This window comes from Blennius ocellaris (assembly GCF_963422515.1).
Source record: "Blennius ocellaris genome assembly, chromosome: 11".
In the NCBI taxonomy this organism is placed as follows: domain Eukaryota; kingdom Metazoa; phylum Chordata; class Actinopteri; order Blenniiformes; family Blenniidae; genus Blennius; species Blennius ocellaris.
The window spans coordinates 26,540,674-26,559,522 of record NC_137660.1 but is presented as its reverse complement, the minus strand read 5'-3'; the positions used below and the strand labels follow the sequence as shown (position 1 = coordinate 26,559,522).

General features: G+C 46.7%; 1 protein-coding gene across 1 annotated transcript; it reads left to right on the top strand.

Moving 5' to 3' along the window:
* The first annotated feature begins 206 nt into the window (after positions 1 to 206).
* Positions 207 to 17,177, top strand: tshz3a (teashirt zinc finger homeobox 3a). The gene is made up of 2 exons (XM_080504978.1): positions 207 to 695; positions 12,990 to 17,177. The coding sequence occupies exons 1-2, from the start codon at positions 656 to 658 to the stop codon at positions 16,298 to 16,300; spliced, it is 3,351 nt and encodes a 1,116-aa protein (XP_080361104.1). The 5' UTR covers positions 207 to 655; the 3' UTR covers positions 16,301 to 17,177.
* Positions 17,178 to 18,849: the final 1,672 nt, after the last annotated feature.

The window sequence follows — 18,849 nt, the reverse complement described above, 5'->3', positions numbered from 1 at the left end:
TAATCAACTAATGGCTCCTTGCAGCCCCGTGATTCATGTGAAAATGAGAGGTAGGAGGACACCATTCGGCTGTGCGTGTTGGTGTCCGCCCCTTCTTCCCTGAGAAGTAAAGAGTTAACGGAGCGGTGGGTTTGCCCATTCTCCTGCTGTGAGTGACGCGATCATCTCTCTTATCCCTCAACTTTGCCTGTTGCCAGACCAGGCAACCGGAGGTGGACGCTGGCTCTCTCAACCGCCGATCCTCCCACCCACGAGAGCGAGAGAGAGAGAGAGAGAGCGATACAGAGAGAGAGAGAGAGAGAGGGGGGGAGAAAAAAAAAAAAAAAAACAACAAACCACTGCCGGGCTCCCTCACATCATGCCTCTTCTCTCCCCCGCAGGCTCGCTTTATTCCCTCACGATGATTTCGAGTTTTTCCGTCCATCGGACTCCCCGATGTTGTTGCGCCGTTTACTACACGAAGGCGTGAATCTTTCCTTCTTTTTTTTTTTTTTTTCTTTTTTTTTTTTTGAGTAGAGGTGGATCTTCCCGGATACGGCGAAAGGGGGCAAGCTGTATGAAATAATAATATTAAAAAGCAAGAAGAAGAAGAAGAAGAAGAAGAAGAAAAAGACTTTTCACGGAAATCGACAATTAAAAACAAAACAACAAAAAAATGCCACGGAGGAAACAAGAAGCGCCGAAGCGCGCGGCAGGTACGTGAAAGCAGAACTCGATCTGTGCATTAAAAAAAAGAGGAGGAAAAAAAAAAAAGGTTTACCGTGTCAAAGCTGGTGCTGTCGTTTTTTTTTTGTGTGTTGTTTAGTAAAGCTCACTTTATAGTCACTGCATTTCCGTTTCCACTTTGTGGTCTGTCTCGCGATGCGCTTTGTCACTCTTGGCCACTCTTGTGAGACCCGATAGAAAACTATTCCTCCTTTCTTTTTCTTTTTTCTTTTTCTCTTTCCAAAGCGGATGTACAGTCTGTATACAGTGTCGAGCGTTTTTTTTTTCTCTTCTTCTTCTTTACCTCTCTACGCATGTCGACAAGCCCGGATCGGATAAACTTCCGATTGTTTTCCCCAAAAAAAAAAAAAAAAAAACTTAAATCCCGGATACTTTACCGATCCTGAGTTTGATCCGTTAAAGAGTTAAAAACACAAAGCCTCGGTGTTTTCTCTTGATGGTGGGTCTCTTGAGGCGTGCCATAAGGGCTTTGTGCGCATTTGATCCGAGCGCATAACTTCTGGAAAAAGACAAGAAAGACAGGCGGAGGGGGGGGGGGGAGAAAGAAGAAAGAAAAAGAAAAAAGCTCTACCTCAGAGGATTTTCTTTTCTTAGAATAAGATAAACAATTTGAAAGCAGACAATGGGGTTTCGTGGGCTGGAAGGAGCCATAATCGACAGTTGCCATGTCTGATTTGACGGTTGATTGATTGGCTGTCATGCGGCTTTGATCTGATCCTTCCCGATTTGCATCAGAAAATCACTTCCCACCATGTGCTGCGGGCCGCTGACGTCACGCTCAAACCACTTTGAAAGGCCTTGTGTACTTTTTACTCTCTCTCTCTCTGTTTTTTTACTCTCTCTCTCTCTCTCACACACACACACACTTTGTATCACTCTGATGGTCAAGTGACTCACGAAAAAGTGAAAGAAGCAGGGAGGAGGAAGGGAGGGAGGGAGGGCAAAGTGGTTTCACAGTGAGACATCACACACAGAAACAGACACACACTTCCAGCAGGGAACATCACACTCTCATGTGCACATGCTCACTTGTTCACTTTTGAACACACACACACACACACACACACACACACACACACACACACACACACATACAGTGGGTAGAGGAGGCGGGAGGAGTGGGTTAAGGGGTTGTAAAAGGAGCCGTGTGCTATGTAATGGAGGGGAGGAATGGGTTTGCTCTGTCAGACCGGGCCGTCACAACGGCTTTGTTTCATGTTTGATTTAATTGTCTCTCCCCTGACAGGCCCATTCATCAATGGCTTTAATGGTCAATCAGAGACAGGCTGAGTGAGTGCTCCCATTCTGTTTAGCCATAAGCTGGCCTGGGCTTTTATTTCATCAAAATGCCCCAGCCTAATGTACATGCTCACTGGCTCAGAGTGGCCGCGGGGAGCACATAAAGAATGACTGAAAGCTTTCTGATTTCAGATCAGTGAGAAGGATGGTTTTGTTTTTTGTCGTCCCCCCCCCCACCCCACCAATCTCCTCTACTCTCTCTACTCTCTCCTCCCTGCTACACTGCCGTTTCTCTGTTGACGAAAGGGAATAAAAGGCTGTAATGTAGATCGTTTTGTGTTTTTAGAAAACAACTTTTTTCTCCCTGAAACCACGCTTCTTTGTTCATTCATTCATCTATTCATTTCTTCATTTTTTTTCATGCTCCCCTTCCACCCCTGTCAGTCAGCCCGTGCAGCTGCAAGTTATAAAGTTGTCAACTGTTCAGTGGCACACAAAGGGTGATGATGAATTGATTGCAGCACAGAGCATGGTGATAGAGAGAGAGCAAAGAAAAGGATGACAGATGATGGGCCTTGATTAGGGACTTAGGGGGAGAGTCAGCCCACTGCAACCTTGAGACTTGCATGAAAAATTTACCCCCCCCCCCCCCCCCCCCCCATACACACACACACACATAGACACACACACCCTCCCTGCCTTGCTCTCTCATTGTCTCTTCTCTCTCTCTCTCTCTCTCTTTCTTTCCTGTCTGAGAGGGTTTCTCTCTCCACAGTAGAAAACTTGTTTTGCCTGCTTCATTAGCGCCGGTCCAATTAGCCGTGAGGCTGATGGAGTCCTGACAGGCACTGTGATTGGAGATGACATGCTCGGGGTGCCCGGCCCAATGAGGTTTGCCACCACTTTGATGTAATCAACTTGATATTACACAGAGCCGCTCGCCTTTGGTTGTGCTGTAACTCAATTTTCTGCTGCAGGTGACAAATGGGGCCCGCGTACCTGGGTCAGGTCTGAGTGCTCTTAACAACCCAGGGCAGTTGGCCACGTAAACAGCCGAGCAAACACGAGAACCCCCAACCCACCCCCCATCCCAACTGTCGAGACACCGAGATCCCCTTTTCCTCCACTGAAATGTCTTCAGAAAGTTTTGTTTTAAATAACAGGAAGTCAAAGACTGGCGTTATGACATATTAGCCGAGACGAGTGTTATTTTTACTGGAGTGCCTTCACTGTCCGGCGTGTCTTCAGAGTAGATGCAGGGTGTTTACAGTTTTCAGAGTTTCTGCCCGCGGAGAAAATCCACCCTCCTTTCCACTGTCAAAAACATGGACTACGGTCATTTGTGTGAGTGTTGTAAGCGAGGGAGAGAGAGACTCTTACATAGAAGAAGAGGAGTGTGTGAGTGTGTGTGTGTATGTGTGTGGTGGGGTGGATAGGACACCACAGCAACAGTTTCCTCTTTCTGCCTGGTCAGGAGTACAGCTGCCAGACTGGCAGCCATCACTCATGTCTACGAGTGTGTGTGTGTGTGTGTGCGTGTGTGTAGCCAAATCAATGGGCCTGTACTCTGTAATCTATCAGGTCTGAATGTGAGCCTGTGGTTCTGGTTGCAACATCAGTGAAAGCAGTGGTAACTGTAGCCTTACCTGTTGGGGTTGGGCTGTAATTCTTTTAAACCTTTTTTTTTTTTTTCAGTCGAAAGTGCCATTGTCAGGTTTGTTTACACAGAACTGCGGCTCGCAATAGATACCGAAGGCTTATGAGTTGACTGGAGTGAAGATACAAGCAGTTGCAGATTTTTTTTACAATGACGGCATTGTGAAATCAAGTTCGCTCGGTTTTTATACCCGTCAGCTCTCGTGTTCATTGCAGAGCAGCAGGGGGGGTGGATTGTGAGTCGAAAACTTAATTGTCCAACTGACTTGAGCTTCAACAACAACAACAACGCGCCTCCCTCTTGGTGTCGTCTGCAGGTGTGACCGAGGCAAACGTTCTGGCCTCGCTGCTAATGAAAGTCCTGTGGCTGGATTCCGGCGAGGTTGAGTCACGTCTGTGATCTATGTGTCTGATAAGTGCATACCTAATGAGGCAGTGAGGACCAGTGGTGAAGGAGGTGGAGGAAGGCCGACGAGAGTGTTTCCCACAGGTATTGACGGACGCCCCCCTTTTTTTTTTTTTTTTTGTTTTTGCCATAGGCCTTGACTCCATAAATCCTGCCTGTGTAATGATAACAGTGCCACCCTGCCAGGAATTGTATGGGAAGAGAGAAAAAGGGGGCGGCGGAGGGCGGGAGTGGAGGAGAGGTGGGTTTTTTTTTTTTTCGAAATGGGTCCTCTCTCCTTTTTAACACACACTTGGCAGATGTCAAGCCATAGGGCTGGGCTGTAGGAGAAAAAAGAGGAGTGTAAGTGCTGTAGTAGTGTCACAAATAGAAAACCGTTAGCCATCCACTCTTCCCTTTCAGCTCTCGGTGTGCTTTCAGCCGAGGTTTTCAGCCGAGACTGCTGTCTGGGCACTGAGTCGCACAGGCTTTGTAAAAATAGTCCCACCGCTGTTGTGATAGATGCAGCTGCACTGTGGCGACAATTGGGACAGGCTGGATCCCTCCAACGCACTCGCCCCCTCCCGGAGGTTTGAGAGCGCCGGGGCCTGGTGGGATGTGTGCTCTTTTTTTTCGGGGGGTGGTGGTGGGGGGGGGGAAACTGAGCCGCTCCGGTCTTCAGGGGTCCCGAAACCCAATCCAGGAGGAGAATAGCCGGGCCATGCCAGAGAGCCGATTTCCTTTTCAACAGAGTCATTTATCACTGACCCACCCTTCGCTTCTGACACGGTGACGTGTGTCATTTATCAAACGGGCTTTACCAGACTCGCAGAGAGAAGGGAGGTGGATAGGGGGCAGAGAGGAAGAGAAAGAGAGAGGGGGGGGGGGGGAAACGAGACACAGGAGTGGACTGAGGGAAACGAAAAGAAGAAGAAGGGGAATGAGGTGCAGAGTCTGCAAAGAGAAACCAAAGTGAGAGTTTTTTTGGGGGGTTTTTCCCAGGGAAGAGAGAGTTTTCCTGAAACCCTTGAGGAGAAGCGACAGGGAGAGGAGATTTTTTCTTCTTCTAGATGACAGGGGGGTGGGGTGGGGGGGAGAGTTGAGTTACACAGAGTTTTGTTTTGATGAGTGACAGAATGTTCTTCCATGACACGTCTCTAGATGTCTGAATGAAGGGAAGAAATATGCTTTGTGAGTATACAAGTCCGACAAGTGTGTTAGTGCTGTTTACTCATAATATATGCACAACGAGCGCAAGGAGAGGCACTGCAGAGGTGTGTGTGTGTGTGTGTGTCTGCGTGCACACGTGGCCATATGGCGTCAATGTTTAATGCTCCGTGAATGTGTGTGTGTGTGCGAGTGCACGCAGCTCCCTGATGAACAACGCTGACAGGTATCACTCATGCGGCAGCCTGGCCTTTAAATGAACCCGAGCTGCTCTGCTCTCCCGTGGCCCTAACAGGCTCTCTCCAAGATGGATGCTTCTTTAAAAATCAGATTAATGATGGATACCAGGCTTATAGTGCCATTTATCATGAGGAATATTATTTAGGCCGGCCGTGTATGGCTGTAACTGGAGAGCCAGGACGAGAAGAAGCAGGGTGGAAAGCCTTAGACAGACACTCACTGTGTGATGGATGGCTGAGCTCTCTCTCTGAGTGTTACTAGATACCAGTGCCGCAGCAGTAAGCCATAATCAGATAGCCCAGGGATGTTTATCCCGCAACTACACTACCCAGATTGCTTTGCCGGGAGGGTTGCTTTATGAAAGGTATAGTCAGTCAACATTGTCATCTTTTAGAAAGTTAGTCGAATCGGGGAAAAAAATACAAATAAAACTTGACACTGAAGGCATGCATGCTGCATTTATTGCAATTATACATTATAAAATGATCCATTCGATGTATTATAACTGTCACAACAACCTTTAAAAAAAAATAATTCAGTTTTCCACAGACCTGCGGCGTCCCCCAACAACGGTGAATAAAAGTACAGTGCGAGGTCAAGGCAAGGCCAGCCCTGCTGCTTCTGCAGAAAATGTGGAGGGGTTAGGGGGAAACAGTTGTTTTGTTTTTTTATCCTTCTTTCGGTCTCTTCTCGGTCTCCGACCTCCTCCTCCTCCTCCTACACACTACGGTGATTTATGGTGGCCATCCATCTTCGGGCTGCGTCCATCACCTCCTCGTTGCTAGGCGATCATGGCAGCAGCTGTGTGTTGTGTGAGGGGTTTGCTTGTCCCACTCTGCAGTACCCTGATTTATTTATTTATTTTTCCTTTTCCCCTTGACACTTTACCCTGCACCCGAACCCTAAACTTCAACTTTGGGTGCAAGGCAACTTCACTTCTAAAGCACATTTATACCACAAAGCCAATTCAAAGTGCTTAAGAACAAGACGCATAACAAGGAAGATGAATACATTTCAAAGTTTTATCAAGAGATTTAGTTTGATCTACAAAGCATCCGACCATTAAAGCACTATACATCTAGTTGCCCAAATTCTGAATCCAAGGAAAAAAAAAAAAAACACACAAACTCCAGCTGCTATTTTTCTATCCTAGTTTGTCAAAGATGTTCATATTTTTCCCATCTTGCTCAGAGTCAAACAAGGACACGGCACCAAAAGAATTAGATGGGTCCATGCCCTGCAGTGACACCCCCCCCCCCCCCCCCATGATATCACTTAGACTGTTTTACAACTTCTTTCATGTGGCGCAGAGCAGACAGGATTTAAACAGGACCCAGTTCAGCTCGGCTCCCAAAACCTCTCGACCAGGAGGCGCAGGTAAAACATCCACACGGGAATTATTGGCAAAGTGCGACTTTGATCTGCTGTACTTAGCGCAGTTTCATTTCTTTCAGGCCTTCAATACATCGACAAGTACAACAGGCAGTTCAGGTACACTAATCTGCATCTCCAGATACTTGAATCCAGATAATTGGGCCTAGATTGACTTGTTGTGAATGTTCTGCGTTTCAGGCTTCGGGTTCAGCTATAAATCTGTGCCGCCTCAACTAAAAATGTTGGCCAGCCAGAGAGAGAGAGAGAGAGAAAAAAAAAAAAAGACATTAGAGGTAGGAATTTGCCTCCAACAGTAAATAAGGATTTAAAGTGTCATTAAGTCAGACCTACAATATCCTTAGCTTATTTCTGGCTCCTCTTTCGGGCCTCCGTCTTACAGTTCTGTCCCGTTCACACAACCCAGTGACCTTTTTAATAACATTGTTAGGTGTGGCCTATACAGTTCAGGGATCGGGAGAAATGCAGCAGTTGTGCTCCGTGGAACTTTTTGCCCGAGTACCGTAAAGTGGATGGAAAGGAGGACGTGCAGCATTCGAAAGGAGGCTTGACTCACTACGCATCGTCGCATGAGACGGGCTCCATGATGCTTTTTTGGACTGGAACCTTCCCGTGGGTCCTCCGTCCTCGTCACTCACCGCCCTTGGTCCCGCACCTGTGCGGAAGTTAGTTTGCGCCAATCGTTTTCAGCTGTTTGTTTCCATCTTGTTTATCTCTTTATTGTGGCTACTTCAAACTGGGACTTTTGCGCATTCGGTCGCCACTTTCTCGTCTCGCGTTGCCGTTTTGGTGTCTGTGGCTCACCTCGCGTCAGATAAACTGGGGAACGAATTTTCAGGTCTTGAAGGTCTGCATATGCAGCTGGCAGCTTCGAGGTCCAGTCATAACACAACAACCAGCGGAGGGCTGAATCTATTCTCTCTCTCTCTCTCTCTCTCTCTCTCTCTTTCTCTTTCTCTTTCTCTCTTGCTCCCCTCTTACTATGCGCATTGACAAGGTTCAGCCCTAAAGCTTCGCCTGGGGCCAGAATGATCTCTCTGTTTTTCCCATCTCCCATATCACACATCCTGCACTACAATCGGCGGACACAATGTATTCACAATGCCATCAGGGGGTAGAGAACACACACAAATAAAGACTGACAAAAGATATCCACGATTGCCGGTAACACGATAGCCCCGGATAAGCACAAAGCAACGGCAATGGTTGTTGCATTAGAATCCTAGAAAGTGAGCAGCACCTTCACTGGTCACGTCTGGAAGAAGAAGGGGGGGGAAAAAAGAAAAAAAAAAAGCTACTTATGTCAGGACTTGTTAATTTTTAAAACGGCCACAGATCACCTGTTACATTTTTTTTTTTCTCGTGGGACTTTTCAGCCGGCTTGTAAGGATCAAAGGGAAAAGAGGGAGAGACCTGAGTTTGATTGAGTGTGTTACTTTGACAAATGTGTACAAGAGAAAGGCATTTTAGGTATGTTACTGATCTGCTGCTATTTTGACAGAATGGGGCTGTTTTGGACTAAATTATTCTCATCTATTTGAGGAGTCTTATACTGTTGGGAAACTTGAGAGTGAGTGAAAAGGCGGTGGTTTGTGTTTTTCCTCTTGGCTTTTCTTTTTTTTTTTCTTTTTTTCTGATTGAAAATGAGGTGACTTCCTATCCTGTCGTGTTATGGAGCCGTTTCCTGTCAGTAAGAGCCCCCCGCTGAGGGGCCGTGTTGGTTTAAGGGCGTCAGGGTCCAGTTAAAATACTGTACACATGTCAAGATCCACACATGTTGCGTTACAATTGAACTCTCCTCACACAGGCAGCACTGATTTAGTAGTTCTTCTGGACAAAAGCAGAGTCAAATGTCTGAGCCTACACCTAAACTTTCATTTTCTTTATTTAATTCAATAACTAAGAGCAATGACGTGGAGGGAAAAAAATGCTATTTCTTTTTTCTTTGTTTGATTTACTTGTTTTCTCTGGACAACACTGTGAAACTTTTCCTTTACATGTGAACTATAAGAGACCACCCATGCGGACAACATCCTCTCCCTCCCTCGATCCCTGTTGTGTCATTGTGCAATGCACTGTTATAAATAGATTATCAAGATTTAAATCCCTACGACATTTATTTATTCTATCTTCCTTTCTTATTTCATTCTGACTCTCCCCTATTTGCATAATCCAATATTATATATGCGATGCATGTACATTATACGGCTACTTTTAAGATATTATTTCCTCCAGTATTTTAAATTTAAAATGCCATTTCAGAAACAAAACAGAAATATAGCACCTTTTATCCTTTCAATAAGCCAACATCTGTCATCTGTGCATCATCTTTTTAGTGTGTAAATTGTGTAAATAAAGAGGGGAAACACACAGATTGAAATAGTGTCCTCATAATGACCATACAAAGCTCTTTTTCTTTCTTTCTTTCTTTCTTTCTTTTCTTTTTTTAATCACGGTGCCTCTGGCAAGGTTGTGTTCTTGACTAAGCAGTCATTTGGTCAGACACAGGTAGAGCTTTTAATGACGCATCCTGTTTACCCTGCTCGTGTTGGGTGTGATCTGACTCCCAGACTGTTTCCTCAGCTGTGGAGGCCAAATCAGGAATATTCCCTGTGGTCATCAAGGGGGATTATTTAAGAACTGGGACTTACTGTATTTGCACGATGGAGAGATATCGAATGGCGTTCTCAGAAATGTACATCAACTGAGAAAAATAATATGCAAATCAACATGAAGTCGCTTTTTCCCCCACCCTTATCTTTTAGCTGTTAATCATACAAGCATACTATAGAAGTGCAAAGATGTTTTTTAGGGGGGGGGTTTGCTCTTCCTTGAGAAAACACATGGTAGATTTCCTTTTTGCACACAGAGCTCGTTTTAACAACACGGCATAAAAGAAAACAAGCAAAACCTTCAGCAGTGCCTGAGAAGAAATGAGCCACAGGACGGAGGAACGGAGGCAGGGAGGTAGAGACACTGAAAGCCTCGGCTTTAGAGGCAGCCACAGCACCTTCCTGCTTAATCACCCCCTGTCCCTGCCCTCTCTGTTGTTCCTGATCGTCAGAGCAGCACTGCAGTATTTCTATCAGATGATCTCTCCCTCCTCGTCTGCGGCCCTTATGTTTATGAAAATGATACTCCACAGGAATGCCTCCTGCATGCCAAGATGTCACTGTCTTTCCTCATCGCTTGCATCTACGTGCATGTACGAGTGTGTTTGTGTGGGGTGGAGGGGGTGGGGGGTTGGGGGGGGGGGGGGTCAAAATTGCCTGACTAGTTTTATTTATAATTACGCGGGGGTGTATTTGAGCTTGTGTATGTTCGAGTGAGATGTGTGTGTTTTCGCATAAGAGGCTTCCATTTTCTGCAGCCTTGTGTGTTTGTGTGAATTTGTTATTGCTATTTCTGTTTGAGCTGTGACTGAGATGTTGATTGTGTGAAACTGTACCTCCTACCCTTCTTATCCACCACCACCACCACCGCCTCCCCCACCCCCAAGGAATCATTCATGGAACCTAATGATTCTTGTCTTTCCTCCACATGGCATCAGCTCGGTCTATCATTACGAGGACACACACACACACACACACACACACCCGCTCACACTTTATTTTCCACTTTCTCACACCCACACACTGTGAAAATTCATACATTGGCCTTGCACCATATGTTTAGATATTAGTTAAGACTGCGTCTAAGAGTATTGTTGTATTCATAATATTCATAATTTATTCTAAGGGAGCCTCTATACTCCCATCACCTTTTATTAGCTTGATAAATCACCTCTGTTGTCAGTCAAGGCAGGGAGAATAATTGGATGTGGTTGTCGCCCTGTGTGATGGATTATCAGTCATTGGGGATTAAATTAACAGATAGTGCTCAGACATAATGGTTTTTGTTTTGCATTTTAAATTGCCTGGGAGCACGATTTGACTGTATAGGTTTTTATAGCGGGTCCGTTTGGACTTCTTTCACTATATGCTGTCTGGCCTTAATGACAAACGAACAATAACCCATCGGGCTATCGCTCCGTTAGTATAAAATGTAAAACATTTACAACCAGCTTAAAGCACATGGACGGGCCGGGGAAGGCGTATAAATGTTATAGCGTGACATGAAATTGTATATAGCGGCAGTTTGATGAAATAGCGAGACACTGTGGAGAAATACGTGGAATATTTCCTCGTTGGAAACGAGAAAAGGTGACCTGACAACTTGGTCAAGCAATGAGCCGGGCATGCCTGATGCAAGCTGACATCTGTGACCATCTCGTCGGCACACAAACACATTAAGTGCCTCATTCTGGTCGGGTCTGCTGTTTAAAATCACAATCTGACACAAATACCTTCCAGAAGAAGGGGGGGGGAAAAAAGACAGTGCAGCAGAGGCTCCCTCGTACGTTTGCCCATGCGTGAGCGATTTACCTCCTCGCCTCCTTCTCGCTTCTCCCAGGCCCCTCCCTTGCCTCCACGTCCACATTATCATAATTGTGTCCAGAACATGAGGGGCCGGGGAAGTGATCATGTCATTTTATTTACACCCTGCTTGGCCCTTTTTACAAACGACATGCCACTGACTGCCAAGCAGACTGGGGCCCGACGACATCTTTTGATCAGGGCTGTCGGGGTCTATCAGCGGAGAATGGCAGGTAATGGATACCCAGTGACAAACCAAATCTCCGGGAGGACGGAGAGTGGGCCGCACCTGCCAGGTCTCCATTAGGCTAGCCTCTCAGTGGGGCTGCCTGCTGACTGTGCCCCCAGGGCCCAAATCAGACCAGCGCCAGCCGCATGGCTGCCTAGAGATTGGCTGTTAGCACTGGAAATGAGAGTTATTTCAGCTATGACATTTTTGTTTAGACTGGATGTGTGTGCGTGGGGCGGTGGTGGTGGTGGTGGGGGGGGTGAAGGATTTAGTCACAGTGTGTGTGTGTGTGTGTGTGTGTCCACACGCTCTCCTGTGCGGAGTGCCTCAACCATTAAAGCCTTCACCTACAGGTTCTTTCTGTGGCATTTGTCTTGTATTTTACAATATTGTCCAAAATGGCCTCAGACCTGTCCACGGGCCGTCCACTCTTTTCAGATATTATTTGTTTTTCCTTAAGTTGATGGCTTTTGAGAGTGAGCCGGACAGGAAATGAGGGAGTGGGGGTGACACAGCGGATGAAGGGGGTGAGTGGTGGTGGTGACTTGGCATTAGGTGGGCCGACCCGTCGCCACAGGAGTTTGTGTAAAATATGTTTGGATTTGTGTGGCTCCCAGAGATACACATTCTCGCAAACACACTTGGCAGAATTGTTCATGTGAGCCGTCGACATCAGCATGCAAAGTCACACGTCACTTATGGATTGCTAATACTTTAATCCTCCATATCTCTTATCACGGTGCCGTCGTATTCCTTGATTTTCTTTTGTTTCTCTGGCCTCCCTTTTTTTGCGATGTATCATGCCAGTCATTTAACACCTGTTTAGACCGCTGTCAGCTTTAAAGAATATAGTTTGACACTGACTACCTCCTCCATATCGAGAAAGTAATGAACTCACTTCAGTCCAGATGACAATGTGGGATGTCTATTCAGCGCATCAAAATTTGATCAACATTTGACATCCCTTTCTTGAAATCCTTCAAGATATGCTCATTGCGTGTGTGTGTGCGTGTGTGTCAGTATGTATGTGTGTGTAATCAGAGAAGAGGCAGATGAAGAGGCGTCAGACATATTAACTGACAGATGGAGGTTGATCCAACTCATTTATTACCCCAGAGGAGAATGCCACAGTGAGATTGGGCTTCATTAATTTCAGATTTAGTTTTCATTTCAAGCTGTTGCGCCCTGAGATAAATAAAATGGTGCATTATGTTTTTGCCAAGATATTTCTTTTTTGTTTTCATCCAATAGAAGGAGTGAAAAGAGGGGAGGCATAAGTTCCGTGTGGCTGGGGTAGTATATAAATACAGGCTCGCCTAGAGGAAAATAACACCTCAACGGTTGATGAGGTGAAATGGGATGACTGTAATTTCTCAGCTCAGCTTTAAAGGCTCCCACACAGATGGCTCATTTATCCCTGGGAGTCCTCGGGCACACATAGCAGGGAAACTTTTTCTCCAGTTTTTCTAACGTAGCGTGTTCACTGCCTGCAATTTAACTCATCTCTTTCCCTCTCTCTTTGTCTCCGTTCTCCTCGCAGCCTATTCTCCCGAGGAGCTGGCCGAGCTCGCTGTGGAGGACGAGGGAGCAGAAGCTGAAGACCTGCCCTCCGCCCCTCAGGACGACCCTCCCATGAAGGATGGGCTCGTGGAGCAGAGCGACGGGACTTCTAAGGAGCAGCCGTGTGACCAGGAATCAGCCGAGGCCACAGAGCTCTCAGGACAAGAGATGGACAGTGAGTCACATGTGAGTGAGACCAGTGACCGCCTCTCAGACTTTGAGAGCCCGTCCAGAAAGGTCGAGGGCAGCTCCAGTGCAGCGTCTCTGAGTGCAGATGCTAAGACTCCACCCATTGGCATGGACACCTTAGAACAAATGAAGGCAATCTACTCCAGCTTTTTGACCAGCCCCTTGTGGTCACCGCTGAACTTTAATTCCACACCACTACAGACGCCGTCTTTGGCTCCCACAGAAAAGCCAGCTCGGAGTAACAGCACTAGTAGTAGCAGCAGCTGCAGCAGCGGTAGCTACGACTGGCACCAGACTGCGGTGGCAAAAACGCTGCAGCAGCTTCCTGCTCAGAGCCGAAACCCCGCTCACTCCGAGCCCAGCCTCTTCAGTACAGTCCAACTTCACAGGCAAAACCCAAAGCTGTTTGGCTCCATCTTCACCGGAGCTAGTAAATTCCGCTGCAAGGGTTGCAGTGCTGCCTATGACACTCTGGTGGAGCTCACGGTTCACATGAATGATACAGGTCACTATCGGGATGACAACCATGACAAGGCCGGCAGTGGAGCGAAGCGCTGGTCTAAGCCGCGTAAGCGATCTCTGCTGGAGATGGAGGGGAAAGAGGACGCCCAGAAAGTTTTGAAGTGCATGTATTGTGGCCACTCCTTTGAATCTCTCCAGGACCTCAGTGTCCACATGATCAAGACCAAACACTACCAGAAAGTGCCTCTGAAGGAGCCCATGGCCCCCGTGGCAGCCAAAATCATGTCTTCTAAGAAAAGGGGATTTGTGGGATTGGACCTTACTTCCGCGCCACGCTCCAGGGAAGGAACCCCCAAAGCTAAACATTCGGAGCTGAGCGAACCTACACACAAGCCTTCCTCAAGCCCCTACTCCACCCCTAATAACCGCTATGGCCATCAGAATGGCGGTAGTTATGCTTGGCAATTTGAGTCTAACAAATATCAAATCCTTAAATGTATGGAGTGTGGGAGTTCCCATAATACACTTCAAGAGCTGCGGACCCACATGATGGTGACAGGACACTTCCTTAGGGTGACCAGCTCTGTGGGGAAAAGAATCAAAACACTTCCAGAGGCGACCTCGCCCAACCCCGTGAGGGTTACCACACCTACTGAACAGAGGGTCCAGTCTGTACCACTTGCACCCTCCACCTTCTCCCCTCCACCGCAGCAGACGACCACCACCCCCCCTGCCATTTCCCCTCCTCTCAAAGAGATCAAGAAGGAGGAGGTCGAGGAGGAATGCACTAAAGATGAGGCAGCCGGTAATGAAAGGCAAGTTGCAGTTATGGCTGGTAAAGAGGAGGATAGTGAGAAGGAGGAGAAATATGACATTTCAAAGTATAACTATTTGACTGAAGAGGACCTGAAGGAGAGTCCGAAAGGGGGGTTTGATATTCTTAAGTCACTGGAAAACACTGTAACGTCAGCTATCAATAAGGCACAGAGTGGGAATCCCAGCTGGGGGGGCTACCCAAGCATCCACGCTGCCTACCAGTTTCCCAGTTCACTCAAACTTCAACAAGGTGGCATAGAAAAGAGTTCACAGATGAAGTTCTTGTTCAATGGAGGGGATGGAGCACTCTCCTCCCTCATCAAGAACCAGCCCCTCATTTCTCCGCCACTCAGTCAGTCCTCGCCTTTTCCCAGCAACAACTTTCAGGCAATGGAGGAGTTGGTGAAAAAGGTGACGGAGAAAGTGGCCAAAGTAGAGCAGAGAGTGAAGCAGCTGTCCCCTAAGAGGGAGGTGCAGCTCTCCCCTTGTAGCAGCGAGGCTGGAGAATCACACAAGGGAGGAGAGGCTGATTCACCCCGGGAATGGAGGGAAGTCACCCCAGCCAATAGCGACAGGGGAAGCCATAGTGACAGAGCATCCCCGGCAACAGAGCCCAAGAGAGAAACGGCAGTCAAATCCCCACTCGCCTCTGCCCTGAGATGCAGCACCGCCATTATCACTGGTCATACTCCTCCTGAGCAGCCCTTTGTCAACCCTCTAAGTGCTCTTCAGTCAGTAATGAACATTCATTTGGGGAAAGCAGCCAAGCCCTCTTTGCCAAACCAAGATCCCCTGAGCCTGCTGTCTCGACTTAGCCAGAGCATGGCTGAGAAGGCCGCTGTCGCTGCTCCTCCGTCACAGACCAAAAAGCAAGAGTGTGTAGTTGATAATAGTTTTGGCCAGCCCAGTGATGACCAACCAATGGACCTGACAAAAGGGAAGAGTGATAGAGGAGGCTCAGTGGGCTCAGCCCCCCTGACACCTTCATCCACAGCCTCCTCCATCTCCCCCATTTCTCTTGTCACTCCCGCAAAGCTCACAGTCGTTTCGCCCTACACATCCAGCAGCCCCTTACATGAAAATGCATTGTCGGATATCTCAGACATGTTGAGAAACCTGACACAGTCTCATCACGCCACGAAGCCAACCTCGCGGTCCAGGGCCACGGAGAAAACTGAGGTTGTGGGCTCCACCCAAGAAGAAGACGAGGCCTCCCTGCATGGCCACAAACGTAAGGGCCGCCACTCCAACTGGAACCCCCAGCACCTCCTCCTGCTGCAGGCCCAGTTTGCGTCAAGTCTGAGGCAAACGTCAGAGGGAAAGTACATCATCAACGATCTCAGCCCGCAGGAAAGGATGCACATATCTCGTTTCACCGGTCTCTCCATGACCACGATCAGCCACTGGCTGGCTAATGTCAAGTATCAGCTGAGGAGAACAGGCAGAACCAAGTTCCTAAAGAACCTGGACTCTGGTCAGCCGGTTTTTTTCTGTAGCGACTGTGCCTCGCAGATCCGAACCCCAGCAGCGTATGTATGCCACCTGGAAGCCCACCTCGGGTTCAGAATCAAGGACCTGGCCAAGCTGTCCCCCAAACAGACTGTAAGGGACTCTCACACTGTCACTGAGAAACTCGTGCCCCTGGAGTCCCTCCTTTCTCCACAATCACAAGATGACTGCAGTAGTAATGGAGCTGTGTATCGCTGCCAGCTCTGTGTCCGCAAGTTTGCCACTAAGCACGCCATCAAGCTTCACCTCAGCAAGAGCCATGGGAAGTCTCCAGAGGACCATCTGCTATATGTGTGTGAACTCGAGAAACATTAAAGTACTCTAAGCAGTAGAAATACTGGAAAACATATGTAGAATGACTGTTGATAGTGGGAAAAGAAAAAGTAAAAATGGAATATTCGAAACGTGGTAATGCACAAAGATGCCATGAACTACTGTTAAAAATGTCAGCACAAGGTGTTTACATCAGTTTGGCTTATAAACATTTCTGATTTCCCTGGATTTCTAAGGTCATTAAATTTCATGTTAAAATCTAAAAATATTCAAACACTTCAGTCTGCATTCACCTGGCAATGTGACACCACAGTGGACAGATTATTTCATGATCGCCGTGAATCTTTTTGACGAGAAGGTCAGCTATTAACTTGAAATGTAATAACTTTATTGTATTTATTTTGTATTTTTGTGTCTGAGTTTGATTTGCTGGTAGACTGCATGTTTTACTGTTACATTTGTACAGTCTTGTCTTGTCCAGATTTAAAAAGGCATTTTTAAACTGGTCTTTTTTTTTTTTAACACCTAAAACAGCCAAATGTCTGAGAAAGCTCCTTAAAAGAATCTGCCAAACTGCAGAAGTTCATCGCTTGTTTTTATAGTTTTCTGTGTACAGGCTATTGATTTTCTTGCTGATTGTAAAAGCTGCCTTGTTCTTTATCATTGAGTAATGGGCACTCAGAATCCAGGTCTGTGTAAAAAATGTACATAAAGTGTGTGAGCTTACAATTTGCTGTTTAAATTATGCATACTTGTTATATTTCCTAATTTAAGAGGACTATGACTATCCACTGGTGCAGAGCCTTTGAAGAAGATTAAAAGGACACTGTTTTGCACAATAGTTTTATAAATGTTATTTGATAAAAAAAAAAAACAAATATGTTAATGCTTTGTGCTTCTATGATTAAATTTAATTAACTGCCGCATAAAACTGTTGTTCTCTTTAATATTTTTCAAGCTGAGATTTGATGATCGTTTTGCATTTTGAGGGGAAACAGCATTTCAAAAGTGCTTTAATAATGAAGAGAGATAACAGCCATATTATGGTTTTCTTTCAAAATGTAATTTGCTTCATGCTGCAAAGATTAAAAAAAGAAAAAAGAAAAGAAAAGACCTCAATCCTCTGAAATATTGTCCACAATTACATGACTAAGCATGTGGGGATCAGCTGACAGATTGCTCGCGAGGCGACATCCGCATATCCGCTGAACAGAACTTAAGTACATTTACCCGTGCAGTTGTCTTCACAACTGCAGTTTGTCAAGTATTCTTGGTGATTTCTGTGTCGTCGCGTTGTTGTGGGGTGTGAGTGGTGCCACTGCCTGCAAGGCGTCTGGCAGGTGGTGTGTGCTGCATGTAAACCACCAGATGTTTCTGAAACGAGCCACTGGAGGAGGAGGAGGCAGGCGGGCTACAACAGCAGGCAGAGTGGGCTGATTACCACGGGGGCTTGGATGCCATCAGGAGCCCTGGGCACAGACAGCAGATCTGGCACACACCTGGACTCCAAGACTGTCCCTTGGAAAAAATAAAGCGGATCCTATATACGCGCGCTGAGACAAGCTGACAGTGGTGCAGAATGCACAGACAGGTGCTATTCCCTCAAAGCAGGCTTTTGGATCTAACAATATTACTGGCAGGTGTTGATGCTATCAGAGTAGTCACAATTCAGGCTCAGTGCCATGTAATGAGAAAGTTTTTTTTTTTTTAATGTGCTTCAGTATGTGTGATGAAGGCACACACACACACACACACACGCATAAACTCCTTAAATTTTCCAACCATCTACCTTAGTCTTATTTGACGACGCTCAGGGACACCATGTTCCTTCTGTTTGATGTTCCCAGGCTTTTCTTGTCATGACTGACTGACTGAGTGACTTGGGGCCGGGGAAGTTATCTGGTTACTATGGTGACGGCCATTTGCCCAGCCTCTAACCCTGCTCGCTCACTCAACGGAGGACAGCTCGAGTGCAGCACACCCATTTACTCTCTTAAATCTCATCATCTCGCTTCAGTTCCTCCCACCCGGGAACAGATTAATTAACACACACACACTGTGTCCTGACCCCGTCTTCTCACACAAACTCATTACCGCCTCAGACTTGCTCCCGGCCCTCCGACGTTTAGGATACATTTGTGAAACGTTGTGGGAGAACCCAGTGATGACTCACATCTGACAAGCAGAATAAAGCCCTTAACAAAGGATGATAATTGAAAGATGGGATTCCAGCCGGTAGCCATTGATAATGCAAATGAAAAAGGCTGAGCGGCCTTATTGAATAACTTGTGAGTTTCCAGAGCTTCCCGAGTCCTTGCAGATATAAAATTATCTCTCCGACATGATCGTTTCATTTTTTTTTCCTTTTTTTCTTTTCTCAGCACTGTATGTGTTGATAATGCTTTAGGCTTAGTGATGGACTTTGGGTGAGGATGGTTGGGGGCGTTAATGAGATAGTTGACACTTTGGGGGTTAATGAGAGGCTGGAGGGAGAGGGCTAAATGATTGGACTTCTGCTTGAATGAGCTTTATAGTGGCTGCTGGAGAGCAGTGTGTTGGAGCTGCGGATCTGCTGCAGCCAATTATTTAGC